The following is a 21,821-nucleotide window of genomic DNA, read 5'->3' as shown; positions in this document are numbered from 1 at the left end:
AAAAAAAAAAAAAAAACTCAAAAATGGATGCAGACTTAAATATAAACTAAAACTTTCATTAAAAAGGCATAGATGAACATACTTGGTAGCAAGGGCTACCAAGAGTTTTTAGACTATACATCAAAAGCACAGACCTTAATAGAAAATCTGATAAAGAGGACTTCATCAAAATAAAAACTTTTGCTCTGTAAAACACTCTTGCTGAAAGAATGAAAAGACAAGGTGCAGACTGGGAAACTTTCGTATCTAATAAAAGACTACTCTTTACAATATGGAGTCCTGGTGTGGCGCTGTGGATTATTGTGCCACACTGCAAAGCCGTTTGAACTGCAATGTCGGTGGTTCAAGCTCACCAGCTGCTCCCCAGAAACCCTATACAGGGTCGCTATGAGCCAGAGCCAACTCGACGGCACTTACCAACAATAATAACATCTACAGTAATGGAAGATACCTTAAAACTCAACAGTTAAAAAAAATTAACTCAATTTAAAAATAAGCAGCATGCATGAGCAATAATTAACTCAAGAGGATACACATAGCGCAAAGAGATACATGAAAACCTATCAACATCATTATCCATTGTTGTTGTTATGTGCTGTTGAATTGGTTCCAACCCATAGCAACCCTATATATACAGGGTTTCCAAGGTTGTGTCTTTCTCCCATAGAGCAGCTGGTGGGCTCAAACTTCTGTGGTTCACAGAGCTTATTCTATAGCACCACCATTCTCCCTTCATTAGCCATCGTTGTTAAGTGTAGTCGAGTTGGTTCTGACTCATAGCAACCCTGTATAGGGTTTCCAAGGAGCAGCTGGTGGGTAACTACAATGAGTTGTAGCTACACACCTATCAGACTGACTTTAAAGAATAGCACCGCCACTAACGCTATTGATAATGTGATAAAATTGGATGACTCGTATATTGCCTAGCACAGCCACTATGAAAAATAATTAGGTGGTTTCTTAGAAAAAAATCAAGCAGGCAATTACCATATGACCCAGCAACTGCACTCGACAGGATTCGTCCCAGAGAGATGAATACAAAGTCAAAATACTAAGACAAATGTTGATAGTAGCTTTGTTCATATCAGCCCCAAACTGAAAACAGCCCAGATGTTCTTCTGTGGGCTACTTAGTTAACTTGGGATATATCTATACCATGGAATACTATTCAGCAATAAAAGGAACAAAATATTACTAAATGCAAAATTTGGGGAAATATGCAGTGTGGGGAAAAAGAGTCAATCCCAACAGACTACATGCTGTATGTATGATTCCATTTTATATAACAGTCTAGAAATGACAGTATTCTAGAATTACAGAACCAAGTAGTGGTTATACGAATTTAAGGACAATGGGAAGGACGCACGGGAGTGAAGTGAACGTGACTGTAAAGACAGCAAGAGAGGTCCTTGGGGTAAAGGAAATGGTCTGTATCTTGGTTGTATCAGCATAAATATCCTGGTCCTGGTGTGGCGCTGTAGGATCAGCACTGAACTGCAAACCAAAAGGACGGCAGTTCAAACCCACCTGCTGCTCCTCAGAAACCCTATAAAGGGTCACTATGAGTCGGAATCACCTCAACTCAACCACACTTGACAACCACAGTATTGCAAGATGTTACTATTGAGGGGCATTAAGTGAAGAGTACATAGGATTTCCCTCTATTATTTCTTACAACTGCATATGAATATACAAATATCTCAAAATAAAAAGTTTAATTTAGTTAAGGAATTATTGCGAGGGAAGGGGAGTCATGTAAAAAAATGTATCACCTCTTTTCTTCCTCTGCCCACCCAGGCTGAGGGAAGCAATTGATACCTTTCTGCAAGGGAGACAAGGAAGAAGGAAGGAAAGGGGAGGGGGGAGGGGGGAGGAGGAAGTGATTGACCTTTGCTATCATCACCAGTGGATAATTCTGTCTTTATGGAGGGAAGCTCAGTCCCTCAGGGGTGTGTAGCTCAGCCTGGATGCTTCTCCCTTGTACACAACACTTAATGGAAGGAAAGCAGAAATCCAGCTGTTCTGGAGACTCTGCAGAATTGTCCTGTGGGGGTCAGTGGTTTTCTGACAGTTTATCCAGAACCCCCGGCTTTCCTGAGTGGTCCTGGAGATCCTCAGGACTAACTCCAGCAGAGAAGTTCTGCTTCTGCTCCTGAGAAATGCCACATTTTAATGTAAAGAATGTGTCTGTTATTAAACATTTTTGCATGCTACATAAACCCATTATTTTCATAAGCATGCTATACCAATATGCTTTTACATGTTGCTACCTTTTTAATACAATTTTTTTCCTATGCTGATGCTAATTTGATATTAAGTTTTCATCCTGGTACCACTGATGTGGAGGTTTAGTTCCCAGCAGCAGACCTTCTGGAGCCTACCCTCGAGTTTATAAAGCTGGTCCTCTCCAGGCGAGGTTTCTTCCCTGCTCTGCAAACCACTTTCTCCAATGCAGGAAGAAATCATGTTTTCTGCCCTGAAGACAGCCCTCAGGCCAGGAGGTGTGCAGGTCTGTGTACCCCAGGTCCAAGAGGCCACTCAGACAAGCGAGGCCATAGATGTGCACATTCCATTTTGTCACCTGGGTAGCCTGTCACTGCACTGGTTGTTGTTGTTAAGTGCCTCTGACTCATAGCAATGCTGTATAGGGTTCCCAAGGAACACCTGGTGAATTTGAACTGCAGTTCAAACTGACCTTGCTGTCCAGTGCATTATCCCACAGTTCCACACCAGGACTTTTGAATCTCTCGTCCATGTGAATACCACAAGGTAGGCATGGGGGCCACAGGCACAGAGGGGCTGTGCATTCCTCACTCAGTTGAGACAGTTCTAGCTGACCCCCTATGGGCTTCTTGGGGCCAAGGCAGTGCACACCTGTGCCTGCACCTGCTCCATCCTGCTGCCCAGCTTCATGTAGGACCAACAACATGGAGTCTGGACACATGCAAGAAACACACCTACTGTTCATCTCTAACATGACATGCCTGGGTACAGCTTAGCTACAAGGAACTCCAAGGCTCTCAGCCCTAGCTGTGAACTCCCCTAGGGCAAACACACAGTTTCAATGATTTATTTTCTGATTACTGAGGTGCTACAAAACTCAATCTATAACTTCTTGATCCTGCTGTATACCTTTATTATACAAATATGATGAGGACTAGTGAAAGAGGGTGAAAGAGGCTGAAGTCAACTTCTAGAAATGTCATGAGACACATGTGGTATATGCATGGGCTCACTATGCCAGAACTTTTTTTTTTTGCATACTTTCTTCATTTGGGCCTATTATATGTGTGTTTATGTTATTTACATGAGCATGTTATTTGTGAAAAATATGGTTATTTCCTCTAAGTGAAAGAAGACGATTTCTTTCACTAAAAGAACATTTGAAGACTGGGAGAACATTTGAAGACCATTTTCTGCCTAAATGACCTTGGCAACTTACTTCATTTCTCTGGATGTCTGTTTCCTCATGAATAAAATTAAAGTACTAGCAGTGATCGTCATGGGGATTAAATGAAACAATGCATTTAAGCACTTAGCATGGTGCCTGCTTTCTCTAAGTGCAAAAAAATATATGTTGGATATTTTTATTTTATCTACTCCTCGCTTCTCTGCATGATTAGGTTCCAAAGCCCAGGTCGTTATGGGAAAATCAGCCATTATATAAAACTGGAGGATAATTACATCAGATCACAAAATGGAGGGTTTTGTGGAGCCGTTATATAACTACCAGATTAAATCATCACATAACTGCCAAATGTAACATTACATAATTGCCAAATCACTGAGAACACGGCCCAGCCATACTGACACATAACCTAAACCATCACTGCCAGAGCTACTCTTGCACTTTGGCATTTGCTACTGCCATGTGTACATTTTTAATGCACAAAATAGTTGGGTAGTTTTTTTTTCACTATCATATTAAATGTAAAATGTTGAATAGTGAGATAGTCAATAAGTGAAGACTAAGTGTGTGTTTTTATAATACGAATAATCCTCTCACCTCCTGCTATAATAGCTGGGGATACAGAGGCTTAAGGAGTCCTGGTATGGTGCTGTGGGATAAAGCACTGGACTGCAAGGTCAGTTTGAACCACAATAGTAGAGGTTCAAACTCACGAGCTGCTCCCTGGAAACCCTATACAAGGTCACTATGAGTCAAAACTAACTCAATGACACTTAACAATAACAACAGAGGCTTAAAGAGATGAAAGGATCTTTCTAAGGAGTTAGTTCATCAAGAGAGAACTGTTGTTGTTGTTGTTATGTGCCAGGGAGTCGGTTCCGACTCATAGTGACCCTGTATAGGGTTTCCGAGGCTATAAATCTTTACGGGAGCAGAACGCCTCATCGTTCTCCCGTGGAACAGCTGGTAGTTTCAAACTGCTGACCCTGAGGTTCGCAGCCCGATTCGTAACCACTACGTTACCAGAGCTAGGCCCCAAACAGGATCTTGCTATGATCCTGCAGCTAAAGGCTTGCTGAGGGACATCCACTGATCACTGTCCCTGGGATAAAGCTATTCAGTGCCAAGAGTTATATACCTCTGGGTGTAAAGTAAGCAGAAGGCTATAAAGCTGTCAGCCATGCTCTTGTATTTTCATTCCCAGGCTCTTCCTGCTCCCTTGAGATGCAGTCACTCTGCTTTGTCGTTTATATTCCTACCTTGGGAGCAAGTTTAGATGGCAAAGTCTACCCCTGGACAACCTCCACTTGATTACAAGGCATTATTGAAATTATTAATGCTTTATTAACTGACAAGGCAAGTAAGGCCTCCCTAAGCCTCGATTTCTTCATGTCTCAGAGAGAATAATAATATTCTCCAGTGCCCAAGTAGTTAGAACAAGCAAATGAAAATGTGATTTGTTAGGGTTTTTATTTTCCTCAAAAAACACACACAGAGAAAGGGTAAAACAAATTGGGGGAGGGAGAAGGAAATCATCACATTTAAAACTGGAAAACAAGTTCAGACTTAGATTGGATATGGTATACTACATCAGCAACAGTTTTATTAATAGCTAAATGAGGTTTTGAAAGCAAGGAATTGAAAAAGAAAATATTTTTATTTAAAAATCAGCAAAAATAAAAGTGGGCAGCACATATTATTTATTACATTTCCAGGTAGAAGCTTAGCTCCATGTGTCAACACTTACTTCCTGAAAGTTCCTAAGAAACAACACACATTTGTTTGTTCTTTAGTTTTAGTAGGTTTTTCATTTAAAAAAGCTTACGAATGCAACATGTTATTTGGTCAGTTTTCTAAACTAGTTTCAGGACTCTAGCTGCAAGAGAGAGAACAGAAATTAAGAGGGAAGAGACCTACTAACTATGCAGATATTTTCATTAGCAATAAAAGGGAAACTTCATAGATAACTTAAAAAAAAACAAATCAATTAAACAATTCTATTCAAACAATGCATCACCTTCTATACAATGTTCAGGACTGGGTTAGGTGTATTCCATTTGTTGCATTGTCTCCTTTAATCTCCATTCACTCTCTAAGACAGGGACTGGTTACTCTGTTTCACAGATGAGCAAACTGGGACTCAAAAGAAACCAAGTAACTTGTCTGAAATTCCATAGGTAAAAAGTGGCAGAGCTAGGATTGAACCCCAATATTTGCCCCAACTTGTGGTTGTTCATTATTAAGTTTAGTACCATGCCCTTAAAATAATAATAATAATAATCAAACTATCTGAAAAGTCAAAAGATTTCTCCACCCTAGTTGGTGGTCTACTCTTTTAAAGTCATACTTAAGAAAACAAAACGCAAGTGGGGCATGACTACTTTTAGCATGATAAGGAGTTCATTTTTTGAAGTGGGATTTAGGCTTTTGTTTGCCTGCATATCTTTTCCCTTTCTTTCAAGTTTGCCTTCTGGCTGCTGCTACATTGCAATGTTTTCTCTTAGACTTGAAGCAGGAATCTGTTTACCAAAGCAGGAAATGGAAAATTCTGCATACTTTCATTGACTGTAAAGTCTACCTTGGAAATCCCCACAGAAATTAACACCATGATCAGTGACCCTGGAATTTCCCCAACCACTGAGATAAAGCCTCATCTAGATCGATATTCAGAAGGCTGAGTAAATGGAATACTGCCATTTTTCATAATTGCTTTAATCCTGAAATGGGTAGGTTAACTGCCTTGTAATATGATTTTTCATGTTTATTTCAGCAACTTATGAAGTTGGCATTGAAGAACTTCAAAAGGTATTGTGTTCTTTCTCCTTATCAACTTTATAACTAAATAAAGTATAACCAGTTTACAGAGGTGATCTAAAATAGTTTCTTTCATGAGGGAGGAGGGGTCGTCTCTGTTTTCAGTTTTCCTCCTCTTTCTGAGGCTTGTTCAGACTTGAAGTGCTAAGATTCTGAACACTGAGCTCTGCAGTTTCAGAGATAGAAAATGTCTGATGGGATGGGAGGAGTTAGTCCTAATCTATTCACAGTCCCTTATCTATAGCAGCCAGCAACCACTGGTCTTATTAGCTGTCCTTTTCAGGGAGAAGAGTTCTCGGGCACAATTTAAAGCTGCATACCCTGTGCTCTCAAGGAAATGACCAGACCCGTCAATGTATATATGGAGTCCTAGTGTGATGCTTCTAGGATAAGCACTGGACCTCAAGGTCTTTTGAACTGCAAGGTCGGAAATTCAAACTCACCAGCCACTTCTTGGAAACCCTATACAAAGTTGCTATGAACCGAACTGACTCTTAAGGCACTTAGGCACTTAACAACAAGAACACTCCCTGCTAGGCACTGTGCTAAATTCTATCTTAAAAACAAAGCAACTGTTTGAATCCCAGCTTTTCCACTTCCTGGCTGTGTCACGCATCTTGAACCTCCATTTCTTCATCTATAAAATGGGAGTCATAGATGTACCCACATCTGTGATTATTGTGAATGAAAATAAGGCAAATGCAGGTAAACCATTTAGTGGGGAGTGTCTGGAACCAAGCATTTTGCCTCTTTGAGCTTCAGCTTGCTGTTCCTGGTTGGCACAACTGGTTGACATATTCAACTGCTAAAAGAAAAGTTGGAAGTCTGACCCCATGGAGATGCTTTGGAGATCTAGTTCTGAAAACTCAGCAGTTGAAAACCCCACAGAGCAGTTCTACCTTGACATACTTGGGGTTGCCATGAGTCAGCACCAACTCGATGGCAACTAGTGTTGGGAGAGATGCAAGTAGAGCCTCAACTATGTCCTCTGTACAATGGAGTATTCACCACGATGGCAGGAAGCATATGCTTATGGTTACTGTGTCCGAAAAAATATATGCTCAGTATATATGAAGGCCAATACTTATTTCACTGAATAGCTGAAGGAACTAAAACAAAGCATATAAACACCTACTGCATCCCTGGCACCTGGTAGACGCTCACCTCATGTTTTTTAATGGGGTCTGTTCAGTTTCAACTCCTTTATCACTGAGTACATTTTGTCTAGTTCCTTCATCTCTCTGCTTTGGTTTTGTTATGGTTACTTTTAAGGATGACTCATTTGTGGGTACACGCTCTATAGCTAGGCAAATAAAAAGGATTGTTATTTCTATGAATAAGAATAGAAACATCCTATTGAAATGCTTCACTAAACCTGACAATATTACAAAATCCTAAATTGTTCTGCACTAGTGAACTCCCCATATGACTGAATTTTACCCTGCTCAAATACAAAACATGAAAGTATATTTAATTTTTTTAAATCGTTTAAACCTCAGGCATGTCTTATGTTCACCTTTGCATGTTTTAATGAAAGGTGAGTAGAAATTGACTCCAGCCCTTCTTTTTTTCAAGATAAAAAAAAAGAAAGAAAGAAAACTTTTCATTGTGAATTGGGTGAAGGCTTACAGAGAGGATAAGTTTTCTGTTTGTTTTGTTTTAAGATTTTTATTGTGGTTTGAGTGACGGTTTACAGGGCAGATCATCAATTTTACATTTAACAAGTCATACATCTTGTTTCATTACAATGATTATAATCCCCTCCATGTACCATCAGTTAATAGTATTTCTCTATTCACTTTAGCTTTTAAAAAAAAGAAACACTAAGACATATATAATAATTTACACCTCCAAAGGGCACATTCTGCAAGTCTGACTCCTGGCCACCAGCTCTCAGTCCCTTGATTCCCATGAATCCAGAGTTCTCAGCCACTCCACCTCTCTACGCCCCTATCTCTTCCTCCATCTCTGGCATCACTGCTTCTCTGGATAAGGTTCTGCATTCTGCTTGTGTTCTTCTTCCTTGATGGTCCTAGGGTCCTCTGTTTCTGGGCTGTAAGACTAACCACTCCCCTATTTTTGTTACAAAACTTCTACCTTTACAATTGTGACAGTCACAATTAGTCATGATAACAATTATTCACCATTGAATCATATGAATCTTATCCCTATCACTTTTTACTAGACCCATCTAGCAAGGTGACAGGTATCCAGTGGGGACTCTTTCTTCCCCCATACTGTTAAACTAAACTCCCTCTTGAAACCTTGTAAGACAGTCACTTCCTGCCTTTATAACTCCCTCAGTTTAGTTAGCCAATGTCTAAATTGCCCGTCCCCATCTACCATGTGTACAGAGGGGATAGCTTTGATGCTTGATGTGAAGACTCCTTCCCTCTCTGTTGGTATTTAGAGTTACTACTCCATGAGTATAGGTCAAATTCATTAAATTTGTAGCAATTTACCCTTGATCAAGCCATCGAGGCTAGTTCAAATGGGTACTGTCTGCAAGTTTGGGTGTTGTTGTGCATCTCCCCTCACTTCATATCAGCTGGATGCCTTACTCTCGCTCTAGCCCTCTGTGGCTATGTCCTTGTCCATGGGCTAAGGTGACCTCAGGTCTCACTACACTTTGGACCAACAGTTCTTCCTCTTCGCTCTCTCATCTCCAGGTCAATAGGAGTCAATGGACTGTGGTTGAACTCAGCCCATTTCTTCATTGATGCCTTTCCCCCTCTTCCACTCACCAGTCGACCAATGTGGTCTCCAGCAAGCTTACATGCCTGTTTGTGTGTTCCTTTTGAGTTTCAGTCTTACAGGGGAGTTTGTCCTGAAGGAACTTGATTGCTTGCCTTGATGGCTTCCTGGCGAACAGCTTATTCTTGTAGTAGTCAGTCATGCTGACATTTTTGTTTTGGGTTTTTCCTGATGATCTTTCTTTGAAGATGTATCTTCTGTTGCTCTAGCTATTCCAGGCTGGTTTGCTTGTCCTTTCTAGTGGGAATGTCCCACCTCATAAGGTTCTGGATGGAACTCAGAATTCCACCTAAGGTCCTATACTCTGCAAATGCTTTGCAAGAGGCCTATTTCACTGTGTAAGCTCTACAACCCATTTTAGATATTCCAATCCGTTATAGGCTGAAGACGGGCTTCCAAGTTTTCTGTAATCATGTTTATCGACATTCCTTTCTATTACACTCAAGTGTCTATTTTACAATAGTAGGCAAGGAAAACCAATATTCATAAGACAATCAAGCATCTTAGTATTATTTCCCCTCTTCGAGCTATGCCTAGATCCCTGTATTACACAGAGGAACACAGATCCTGTGTACCTTCTTTCACATTATAATTGTTTTGATCACAGACTGACCTCCCAGATCCTCTGTTCTTATAATTTTATTCTGTTCTTGACTCTTCCATTTGTCAGTTGAGTTCAGGGTGATGCTGCCATGTACGTCATTCTGTGGTTGTTGTCTGTTCTTGTTGGTTCTCAATCCACAGAACATCCTTTAAGATGTTTTTTATAGCAGGGTTGGCTTTTGCAAAATCCCTTAGCTTCTGTTTATCCTGGAATGTTTTGATTACACCATCATATTTGATTGACAGCTTTGCTGGGTAGAGGATTTTTGGTTGAAAGTTTTTTTCTATCAAGGTTTTATATATGTCTCCCCATTGCTTTCTTGCCTACCTGGTTTCTGTTGTGAGATCCGAGCTTAGTCTGATTTGCTTGCCTTTGTATGTTATACTTCTCTTTTCCCTAGCTGCTTTCAGGATTCTGCCCTTATCTTTGATTTTGGAGAGCTTGATTATTATATGTCTTGGTGAGTGTCTCTTAGGGTCTATCCTTCCTGGGGTTCATTGAGCTTCTTGAATGCTTATCTTTTCACTTTTCAGGATGTTATGGAAATTTTCTTGCAGAAGTTCTTCAACTATCTCCTCTGTGGACTTGTGTGATTCTTCCTGTTCTGGAATGCTGATAATTACTAAGTTATTCCTCTTCATATTGTCCAACATAAATCTTAGGCCTTCTTCAGATTTTTTAATCCTTTTTTGTGTTTGCTCTTCTTTCATAGTAGTGTTGAGAGATATATCTTCTAGATCACTAGTTCTGGCTTCTGTCTCTGCAATTCTACTCCTTTGCCCTTTCAGTGTATTGTCCATTTCTGGTATTCTATTATTAATCATTTGGACCTCTTTCTGTAGGTTTTGGATTGTTTCCAATGCCATATCTATTTTATTTAATTGTTCCTGTAGTGTTCTATTGACGTCTTCCTTATTTTTCTCAACTCCATTGTATAGTGTTTTGATACATTTTATAATCATTTTTCTGAATTCCTTCTCAGGCATTTCCAAAGCCTGCCCATCTTCCAGTTTAGGAGTATAGGTCTACTTTCAGCTAAATTGCCTCAGTCACTTTATCTCATTTCTGGACATGTGCTGATACGGTCATCTGCTTCTGGTTTTTTGGGGGGCATATTCAGGAGTTGTCTGTGGCCTTAATACTTAGATGGATGTGTATTTTGGTATTTTTTTATGCTTTCTGATTGCCTCCAGGTAGATGTGATTAGGAGATGGGCTTCCCTTTTCACTCTTCTTCCTTTATTTCCATGGTTCTTTCAGGCATCTGTGGCTGTTATGATCCTTCCTTGCTTGGTCTTTCCCAAGATGGTGGTTCCGGAAGCAGCTGAGCATCTTGAATTAGAAAGCAATGGACTTCTTGCTTCTGCTACAAATTCCCCTAGCTGTAAGCCTTCCAATCTTCTGACTATTCTTTTATATGTGGTTCAGAGTTCTAGCACCATCCCCTGAGCCTGCTTGGTCCGGTATTCTGTGTTGTTGCTGATGGTGCTCCTCACTGCTCTTCTACCCAATCCGCCATCTTGTTTGTTCCTGAGGATAAGTTTTGTATTCAAAATTCATACACATTTTGTTTCATCTCACTGACTTCAATCCCCACAATGTAACTTCACTTATACCAGTCTCTCCCTGTGTTTCTTGCTTCCATTCCTTCTTCTTCTCTAACCCTTCTGAAGTTTGGCCTTGGGTAAATGCTGCCCTTCTGATCTCAGATGGTTGATTTTTCTACTGTTGCATACATCACTAGTGTTATTGTCCCCCTTATAGCTGACTCCTTCCTTTCTTGATGACTTGGAGCACTCTTGAATAAGGGACTATGAGGAGGGACATAGTTCACGCTCTTCTTGGGTAGTGCTTCTGGGCCCTCAGCACTAGTTTGCCTCCACACCAAACCACAAAATTCCTGCATCTCTTTTCTGTAATTGTCTTCTATCTCTTCTATGACAATGATCAAGTCTTGCTATTGTCAATATCCTTGTGTTGTTGTTGTTGTTAAGTGCCATCGAGTAGGTTCCAACCCATAGCAACCCTGTATAGGGTTTCCAAGGACTGGTGAGCTTGAACTGTCAACATTGCGGTTCAAACCAACTTTGCAGTCTAGCACATTAATCCACAGCGTCACACCAGGACTCCATCCTTATGTTAGCAGTGAGTTTTTCACATGGCACCACATGGACTGAGTTCCTCTTGTTTATCAGGGAGCGCACAACATGGTAGCACTCAATCTTCACAGTTTCCCCAAGAGCTGGTATCACTGCATCCATTTTACAGATGAGAACATTGAGACTCAAAGAGTTTAATTAACCTGTAACTAACCAGCAGCATTATAAAGCAAGCTTCATCTGAGTTAGCATCCTACCAGTGCTACCATCTAATTCACTGTAATTATATAAGTAAAATGAAAACAAGTAGGCCCTGAATAAAGGCATTTGGGCCACCCTCAAAGGAAAGTATATGAGTTATTATGTCTGGATGTTGTGGCCACCATGTTGAATGCTTTGATACCTTTTGTCTTCATCAGAATCCTTGGTTACATCCCAGTTAATGGCAGCAAACATAATTATTGGATAATTGAGGGACTATATTGTGCTCACTGGGTCATATTTTTTATAAGAGAGCCAAAGTTAGATCATGAGCAAGTCGATATTTGATCAGAGCTTTGCTGTATACTTGCACATACCACTTTTGTCCATGGAAACATTGCTGAAATACCACCAGTTCATATTTACTCGTGATTTTAAAAGTTATATTTTTCTAAAGATGAGTTCCTGGAAAGGCATGCAGAGGACAATTTATTTTTCTAAGTCAAATCATACATTCCCTCTGGCCCACACGGCCCCTTCAGAAATGCTTGCTTTCTTTTCTGATTGATCTTTAGCTTCACTAGCAACACTTCATAGAACTTTCTGCTGTCAGTGTCTGCCTGCACTCTGCACTGAGTCCTCATCCCCTCACCTTTTGGCCTACTGGCTAATGATCTGGAACCAAACGCCCGAGGACTGATTTGAGTTGATTGATGAAATGACCATTTTCCTCTTTATTTTCAGCCTTGCAAGAGTTTTCTCCATCAAGAACTCAGGTGAGTTTTATGTTCAAAATTAAAAACATAAGTCCAAACACTGACCCTTTAATGACTGAACCAGCTTACCAGGAACTATGTTTCCAGTGTCCAATCAGGTTCAACCTTCTTCATGCCCTGCCAGTTGCATGGTAGAAGAAGGTACTCAGTGACTGGCCATGCCTTTCACTCTTGCATCATGCTAGCCCCATATTTCCCTCACTTAAACAACACTTTCTTAAAAAAAAGAAATCATTGTGCTTTAGGTGATTGTTTACACAGTAAATTACTTTTCCAGGAATACACAAATGTCCCATGGCATTGGTTGTACTCCCCACAATGTATTAGTACTTTCCCTCTTTGCTCCCAGGATTCCCCGTCCATTTCCATTCCTCCTGTTTTCCTGTCTCTCCCTGTCTTTTTATCTTTGGTTTTAGGCACATGTTGATCAAATCTGAGCAGCACTTTCTTCTCTGGGTGTTACTGTATGTTTTACAGTTCCATCTGTTAGTTGGCTGAGAGGTGACCTCTTAGAGTGTCAAGTTAGAAGTTTGTTTCAGGTCAACAGTCTTAGGAGTTCCTGTAGTGTCCTTCAGACCAGTAAATGTGGTCGCAGACACTGAGTACTGGACATGTACCTGGGGCTGTGGCCATGATGGAGACCTAGTCCCTGTTTTCAGGACGTTTTAATTAGCTAGAGTCATACAACTCAACAGACAAATAGCAATCGTGTGACTCCTAAAGAACTTAAGGTTTCCAAAATACATCATGCTGTTTCACGTTTCTCTGCCTTTGCAGATTCATTTACACTTACTGAATGGGCAAACCTCTAGTGATTCTTCAAGCGTTGTGGTTCTAAAAAGCCTTCCTTGATTGTCCTTCGCAGACAGGCCACCACTGTAAGGGATGCACATGCTTGCACGAATGTCACTCCACTGTCGTTTCTTCCTTGCCCTCCCTACCATCCTCCTGTCTGTGAGCTCCTTGTGGGCTAGGGCCATGTTTTCTTGTTCCTGATATTCCTGGTACTGCTCATACTTCCTGAGTCCAGAGCAGTGCCCTGCCATGGGAGTGCTCTTCCTTACCTCTTCAGATTTCACTTCTGTCCCTTCTCTTCTGGAATTGTGCTTCCTAAATAAAATAGACATCATTGGTGAGCTCTAGAGAAGCAAGTATCTAAATTTCCTAATTGACACTACAAACCCTGGATCATGATAGACAAACTCCTTCAGCTGGGTGGGCTAACCTTCGTTTCTCTCCCCAAGTTCCTGCCTATCTCTAAATTGCAAGACCCCCTCTCATCATTTCACTTTAGCAGCAAGCACATTTCTGGACACATAGTAGGCATGATTAATCATTTAGTACAATATTTATTAATCTTCTATTCTGTACCAATACTGCTAAATACTAAAGGTACAAAAATAAATAGAAAACATTCTACATCCGTGGAACAATCCAGGAGTGGAGGCCGGGTGGCTCATAGAGGGCTTACTTGGAAGGGCAAACTAACAAATAAATGGAAACTTACAATATAATACATTTTCTGCTATGCAAGTTATAGAAGCACAAAGGTGAGGCACAAAAATCAGCCTGGAGTCTCCAGACTTACATACATGAAGGTGTGACAGCTGAGCTAAATTGTGAAAGATGTGTAGGAATTAACCAGGGTGGAAATGATGGAATGGGTGATTTGAGCACAAGAGACATGTGAGCGAAAACAGAGAGTGCCAAACAGTACCACATGTGCAGGAATTTACAGCCTGCTGCAGCTCATTTAATTCATTAAGTTACTACCACTGAATGGTCTGGCAAACTTCTGCTGATCCTTCGGTGCAGTGTGGGAGCAGCAAGGAGTGAAGTGGGAAAATGAACAGAATGGATCCAAGAGGGCTCTGAGCTCCATTATTAATCATTTAGACCAGCCCTGTCCAATAGAAATATAATACAGGCCATATGTATAGCTTCAGATTTGCTACTGGACATGTCTTAAAAAGTAACAATAAATGGAAAAGAATACATCAAAAATATTATCATTCCAGTATGTAATCAGTACAAAGATTATTAATGAGGTATTTTTCTCCCATTCTTCGGTTGTTGTTCTTAGGTACCATAGAGTCAGTTCAACTCATAGTGTCTCTGTGTACAACAGAATAAAACCTTCCCTGGTCCTGCACTATCCTCACAATCATTGCTGTGTTTGAGCCCATTGTAGCAGCCACTGTGTCACTCCATCTCATTGAAAGTATTCCTCTTTTTTCTGACCCCTTACTTTACCAACCATGATATCTTCTCCAGAGACTGGTCCCTTTTGATAACATGTCCAAAGTATGTTATGGTGTTGGAGGAGTATATTAAAAGTACCATGGACTACCAAAAGAACAAATAAATCTATTTTGGAAGTTGTACACCCAGAATGCTCCTTGGTTACCAGGATGGCCAGACATCGGCTCTCATGCTTCAGGAATATTATCAGGAGGGGCCAGTCCATTGGAGAATGATACCATGTTTGGTAAAGTGGAGGGTTGGAGAAAAAGAGGAAGACCCCAACTAGATGGATTGGTACAATGGCAGCAGTAGTGGGCTCAAATGTAGCAACAATTGTGAGGTTGGCTCAGGATTAGGCAGTGTTTTGTTCTGTTGTGCATAGGGTTGTTATGAGTCAGTACTGACTTGATGGCCTCTAACAGCAACAACAAAATTTCCATGGTCATTGATTCTGGATCCAAGTAAAATGAAATCCTTGGCAACTATAGTCTTTTCTCTGTTTATAATGATACTGCTTATTTTTCCAGTTGTGAGAATTTTTGTTTTCTATGTTGAGGTATAATCTATACTGAAGGCTGTAATCTTTGATCTTCATCAGTAAGTATTTTGAGTCCTCTTCACTTTCAGCAAGCAAGGTTGTGTTATCTGCATATCACAAGTTGTTAATGAAACTTCCTCCACTTCTGATGCTGTGCTCTTCCTCATATAGTCTAGTTTCTCAGATTATTTGTTCAGCATCTAGATTGAGCAAGTATGTTGAAAGGATACAGCCCTAGCACCCACCTTTCCTGATTTTAAACCATGTGATATTCCCTTGTTCAATTTGAAGGACCATCCTTTGGTCTATTCACTGGTTCTTAACAAGCATAATTAAGTGTAATGGAATTTCTGTTATTCACATTGTTATACATAAATTGTTATGATCCACATAGTTAAATGTCTTTGCATAGTCAATAAAACAGCTGAATATATTTCTGTTACCCTATAATTTCAGCCAAGGGCATCAGCAATGATATACATTGTTCCATATCCTCTTATGAATTTGGTGATGTCCACATTTAATTTCTAGTAGTCCACATTTGAATTTCTAGTATTTACATGTTGATATATTGCTGCAACAATTTTTAAATTATCTTCAGAAAAACTGTACTTATATGTGATATTAATGATACTGATCAATAATTCCTGCATTCTGTTGAATCATTTTTCTTTGAAATGGGCACAAATATGGATCTCTTCCACTTGACTAGCCAGGGAGCTATCTCCAAATTTATTGAAAGAGATAAATGAGTGCTTCCAGCCGTCTTTCTATTTATTGAAACATCTCAGTTGGTATTGCATCAAATCCTGGAGCCTTGTTTTTGGCCAGTGCATTCAAGTGCAGTTGGGTCTCCTTTCAACGCTACCAGTTCTTGGTCAGATGCTCCTGAAATGAGTGTGCATTGAACAGTTCTTTTGGTACAGAGACTCCGTATATTCCTTCCATCTTCTTTTGATGTTTCCTGCATTAATTGAGCTGCCCTTTCAAATATTCTGTCCAGCTCTTTTACTTCATTCATTTTAGCTCTTCTACATTCAAGAGCAGGTTTCAGAGTCTTTTCTGTTGTCCATTTTGGTCTTTTCTTTCTTTTCTTTCCTCTGGTAGTGTAGTGGTCATGAGTTGGGCTGCTAACCTCAAGGTCAGCAGTTCTAAACTACCAGCAGTTCCATGGGAGAAAGATGAGACTTTCTGCTCCCATTAAAATTTACAACCTCAGAAATCCAATACCAGGTCTCTATGAGTTGGAACCGACTCCACGGCACACCACCACCACCACCAGTGACCTTTAACTTTCTTCATATATGAAGCCCTTGATGTTATGCCACAACATAACATCAGGTCTTCAGTCAGTAGTGTTCAATGCATAAAATCTGTTCTTGAGATGGTCTCTGATTTCAGGTGGGATATACTCAATGTTGTATTTTGATTCTCGTGGACTTGTTTTCATTTTCTTCAGCTTCAACTTGCATTTGAATATGAGCAATTGATGGTTTGTCCAATACTTGTCCCATGGCCTTATTCTGACTGATGATATTGAGCTTCTTCATTGTCTCTTTACACAAATGTAGTCACTTTAATTTTTGTGTATTCCATTTGATGAAGTCCATGTTTATAGTAGTAGCCATTCATGTTGTTCAAAAGAAGTCTTTTTTACATACTAAGCCTACAAAATTTAGATGTATTTCATACTTACAGGACCTCTCAATTTGGACCAACTGAATTTCAAGTGTTCAAAACCCACATGTAGCCAGTCGCCATTGTATTGGACAGTACAGATTTAGACACTACCATGTAGGTAGTGGAGAGACACAAAAGGACTTTAATGCCAAGATTGTCTACCCCTTCCTCCATGGCATTCTAAGAAGTCACAATATTAAATTGAATACTACAGTTTTCTTTTACTTCATTGTAGTTGTATAGAAGCTACGGAACAGAGACTGGGGAATAGGAAAATGGATTACAAAGTACACATACATAAACAAGGACAGGCCAATAACTCAGTAGAAATAACAGCATGTAAGCATTTGTTGTTGTTAGGTGCCATCGAGTCAGTACCAACTATAGCGACCCTATGCACAGCAGAACAAAACACTGCCCGATCCTGGGCCAACCTCACTACAGTTGCCACACTTGAATCTATTGGTATTGCCACTTGGCCAATCCATCTCGTTGGGGGTCTCCCTCTTTTTCTCTGACCCTCCACCTTAAAAACATGATATCTTTCTCCAGTGACTGGGCCCTCCTGACAACATGTCCGAAGTATGAGAGATGAAATTTAGCTATTCTGGCCTCCAAGGAGCACTCTGGCTGCACTTCTTCCAAAACAGATCTATTGGTTCTTCTGGTAGTCCATGGCACTTTCAATATTCTCCTCCAATGCAAGCATTAAGAACTTGCAATTCTGATCACTGTGTTTCAGTGAAGAAAATATACCAACAATTATTGAGGGCCCATCATATGCTATTAACATTACTAAACTTTCAACTTTTTAAATCATATCTCATTCTCCCAACAATCATGGAGTCTGATATTGTGACTTTTTATTAATAGATTAAAAAAAACTTGATTTTTAGATAGAGTAATATTAAACCACTGGATAGAGGTAGAGTGGGAATTGGAACTCAACATTCACTTCCCAGCCCCTGTTCACCACAGAAGAACTAGTATTTGAGTTGGCCTTAATGGTGGACCAGAATGCCTAGTAGTTGGATAAATGAACGCAACTCCATAGGACTCCTTCTGTTGTCTTTAGAACTGCACCCTCTCCTGGTGTTTTCCTTCCTTCATAACCACCTCCGCTTGTCTTCTTTGAGGCTATTCTTCTTCCTTCCATATAAATACTGTAACACAAGCATTGTGCAGCTCTACTGCCAGAAGTTAGATTTCCCACATGTTGCCCTTGTTCCTCCTTCATGTTTTCATTACACTTCACCTTAAATTTCTCATGTTCTCCCCCACTGCCGTCTTATCTATATATCAGGGCAGGTCAACCATTCATTTCATTAGTAAATCCTGGCAAAGAGCTGCTCTGTGTCCAGCACTATGCCTCAGCTACTGCAGACTTACATTTATGCTGGAGAGACACAGACTAATAAGATAGCTCAGCCTTGTGATAGCTCAAGTTTAGGTAGTTGATGTGATGAAGAGGAGACGATCCCTAGGAACATATAGAACAACATAGATAAAGCATTATGGGAGCAGAGATGAAGATATAACTAACTCTGTTTAGAAGAATCAGGGAAGGACTCTCAGAATTAAGATGATTTAGACAAATTGTAAAGGGTGTTCCGTTTGTAACAATATAAAACATGGGGGGTGTGTCTGACAAAGCTCAAAATAGGATGGTAGATGTGGGAAATTTTAAGTCTAGGCAAGAGCATTCAATCTTGAATGTTCCATGGGCTGCCAAAAGAACAAACAAATGAGTCTTAGAAGAAATACAGCCAGAATTTCCCTAGAAGTGAGGATGGCAACGTTTTGGCTTTCTTCCTTTGGAACCAGCATCAGTAAAGACCAATATCTGAAATAGGACATCATGTTTAGTACAGAGTCAGTGGAAAGAAGGGAAAATGTCAATGAGATGGATGGATCCAATGGCACAATAGACTCAAACACACCAATGAACATAGTGGCGACACAGGACCAGGCCAGGCTTAGTTCAGTTGCACACTGGATTGCCACAAGTTGGGGTGACCCTACAACAACAGAGAAGAGCCAATGTGGGAGAAAGGAGCAGAGGCCAATGGGAATGGAATGAGATTCAGGTCATGATTGGATTCATGTGTGATCCTACAGACAATGGAGAGTTCTTAGAAAATTTTAGGGGAAAAAAAAATGACACTGTGGCATTGGTTAGAGCAGGTAAAAGCTCAGGGAAGCTATCCAAATGGTTGGTCCCTTCATTTTCAAACAAACAATTAGGATGACCATCTGCTAAATTCATTTCTTCATTCATTTCACTTTGGATTGGGTGATGCTATATCTTCTAAACACTTTTAACTTCACTTTTTCCCTGATATCTCTTCACATTTCAGCCCTAAACATGAAGGTCAAAATAAAAAGATGAAAGAGAATGACCCATGTAAATTGGAACCGCAGAAAAGAGAAAAGAACTCACATGGAAACCATCTTTTCAAGGTATCTGTGTTCTTGAATTCCTGGTCAAACAGTGCACTTCAAATGTGTAATAAAATCAGTTCTTTGGAGGGCTGTTAGAGGCAGAGACATGCAGATCTCCAGAGGCAGAAAATGCAATGAGTGTTGGGTATTTTATGGAGCAAATGCGTATGACAATACATGAAGCCCCAGATTTCTCACTGATTAGCTTCAAAGTCTTAGACGCAGGGCTAGGCCTAATGAGGTAAGCAAAGTACCCAGTGTGCAAAATTTAAGGAGACCCTCAATCTCAGAGGCTGAGCCTGCATTTGCACAACAGGAATGAGTGCCTCCTTGAATGTTGTGCCATGGAACCTGCTTAGAAGAGAAACACAGACTCTAAGCTCAGTCATCTCATCTTTAAAAGGAGACAATAAAAATCCCTACCCAATTACCAAGGAGCCCTGATGGCAAACTGGTTAAAAATGCTTGGCCACTATTTGAAAGGTTAGTAGGTCGAACCCACCAGCTGCTATATAGGAGAAAGATGCAGAAATCTGCAAAGATTGTTGTTGTTAAGTACCATGGAGTTAGTTCCAACTCATAGAGACCCTGCAAAGGGTTTCCGAGGCTGTAAATCTTTACGGGAGCAGAAAACCTCACCTTTTCCCCACAGAACAGCTGGTAAACTCTATGGGGCAGTTCTACTCTGTCATATAGAGTTGCCAGGAGTCAAAATCAACTAAACAACAACTGTTATTTTGTTGTTGATGTTTGTACACAGCTACCATCCTCACTGCTGTTTCAGTTCTACCTTGTTTGTGGTGACAAGATGAATAATGTGCATGAAAGTGTTTTAGAAGCTGTAAACTATCATAGAAATGAAATGTATTGCTGTTGCTTTGCTTTTATTAATATTATACATTCTGTGTATATCCCTAAGCCAATTGGCATTATCCTTCTCATAGTAGTTAGTGTGATGGAGGCTTAAACAATACATACCTCCTGGACTACCAACTAGGCTCAAAATGTTCTTGGATATTTCTTTGAGATTTACCTATATTATTACCTTTTAACAGCAAATTATCCCCGTGCTTTCAGCAGAGCTAGTGTAAGTTAAACTACAGTGTGGGACTGAACTAGCTATGAGCCTGATTTGTAGTTTAGACCCAGAAACTTGCTGGACCAGCCTGGGTATTTGCACAGAGTATCAAGATGCAACATAATTCCAAGTATGGAGAAGTCTTTAAGCAATATAGATAGGGAAGCCCAATTACCATTACTGAATGTTTTGTTCAAAAATTCTACAGAAGCATTTTGATCAAAATGGAGAAATTAAATTTCACATTTTCATGAACGCCAGACTTTTTGGTTTTGAACTTTAAACCAAAAATATCCCCTGAAGTATGTACATGAGGCAGGAATAACTACGAAAAGGAGGGTGACAATGAGTGCACAATTTTTGTTAAGTGCCGTTGAGTTGGTTTCGACTCATAATGACCCTGTATAGGGTTTCCAAGGAGTGACTGGTGGATTTGAACCATCAACCTGTGGTTCAAACTGAACTTGCAATCCAGTGACCTACCCTGCAGCACCACACTAGCACAGTTAGAAGAAGGTAATCAAGACACTAGATTGTGCATGTAGATAGTATTGAATTGGTATATGTTCTGCTCTGTATTTGCTCAACAACAGCAAAGAAATACTTAAGAACAAGGGAGTAGCAATCTAGCAGGTAATGGCAAGCCCATAAATGAGTGATAGGCGTGAATCATAAGGAGCTGATTGTGAGCATAGGAGCAAGGCAGTAGAGGAGCATACATTAAGGGTGCTGACCACGGGAAAGAAGAGGCACAGGTCAGCTCTTTTTCAGTGCTGGCTGTAATGATGTAGTCAAGTACAGGGCCAGGACACCACCAAAGGCACCTATTCCTACTTGTATGGGATGGGTTTGAATTTTGGAAGTGGTCAAGAGTAATTTGAAATATGTTAGGTAAAAGAGTGGGTGGTCTAGTTGGGCTCTGTAGGGTCGAATATAAATTACAAATAAGTAGCTGTACCAACCATTGTAATTCAAATGACCCCAATGAACATTCCCAAGGACAGGCCCAGGCTGAGTGAACGAGTAGTGGACTACAGAAGAGTTGTGGGATGACATCAAGAACATCATACATGAAGAGAGCAGAAGGTCATTAAGAAGACAAGAAAGAAAGAAAAGGTCAAAATGGATGTCAGAGGAGACTCTGAAACTTGCTCTCCAGCGTAGAGAAGCTAAAGCAAATGGA

General features: G+C 40.3%; 1 protein-coding gene across 1 annotated transcript in view; it reads left to right on the top strand.

Moving 5' to 3' along the window:
• LOC102841677 (chromosome unknown open reading frame, human C1orf168) overlaps positions 1 to 21,821 on the top strand; it is a 98,056-nt gene that overhangs the window by 37,235 nt on the left and 39,000 nt on the right. Inside the window, 3 exon segments of the mRNA XM_006839876.1 lie at positions 6,180 to 6,214; positions 12,625 to 12,656; positions 19,476 to 19,578. Coding sequence (XP_006839939.1) covers positions 6,180 to 6,214; positions 12,625 to 12,656; positions 19,476 to 19,578 — 170 coding nt within the window.

The sequence above is a fragment of the Chrysochloris asiatica genome, unplaced genomic scaffold, assembly GCF_000296735.1.
Source record: "Chrysochloris asiatica unplaced genomic scaffold, ChrAsi1.0 scaffold00026, whole genome shotgun sequence".
NCBI classification, from domain to species: domain Eukaryota; kingdom Metazoa; phylum Chordata; class Mammalia; order Afrosoricida; family Chrysochloridae; genus Chrysochloris; species Chrysochloris asiatica.
The sequence above is the reverse complement of the archived record's forward strand: the minus strand, read 5'-3'. Positions and strand labels throughout refer to the sequence as shown.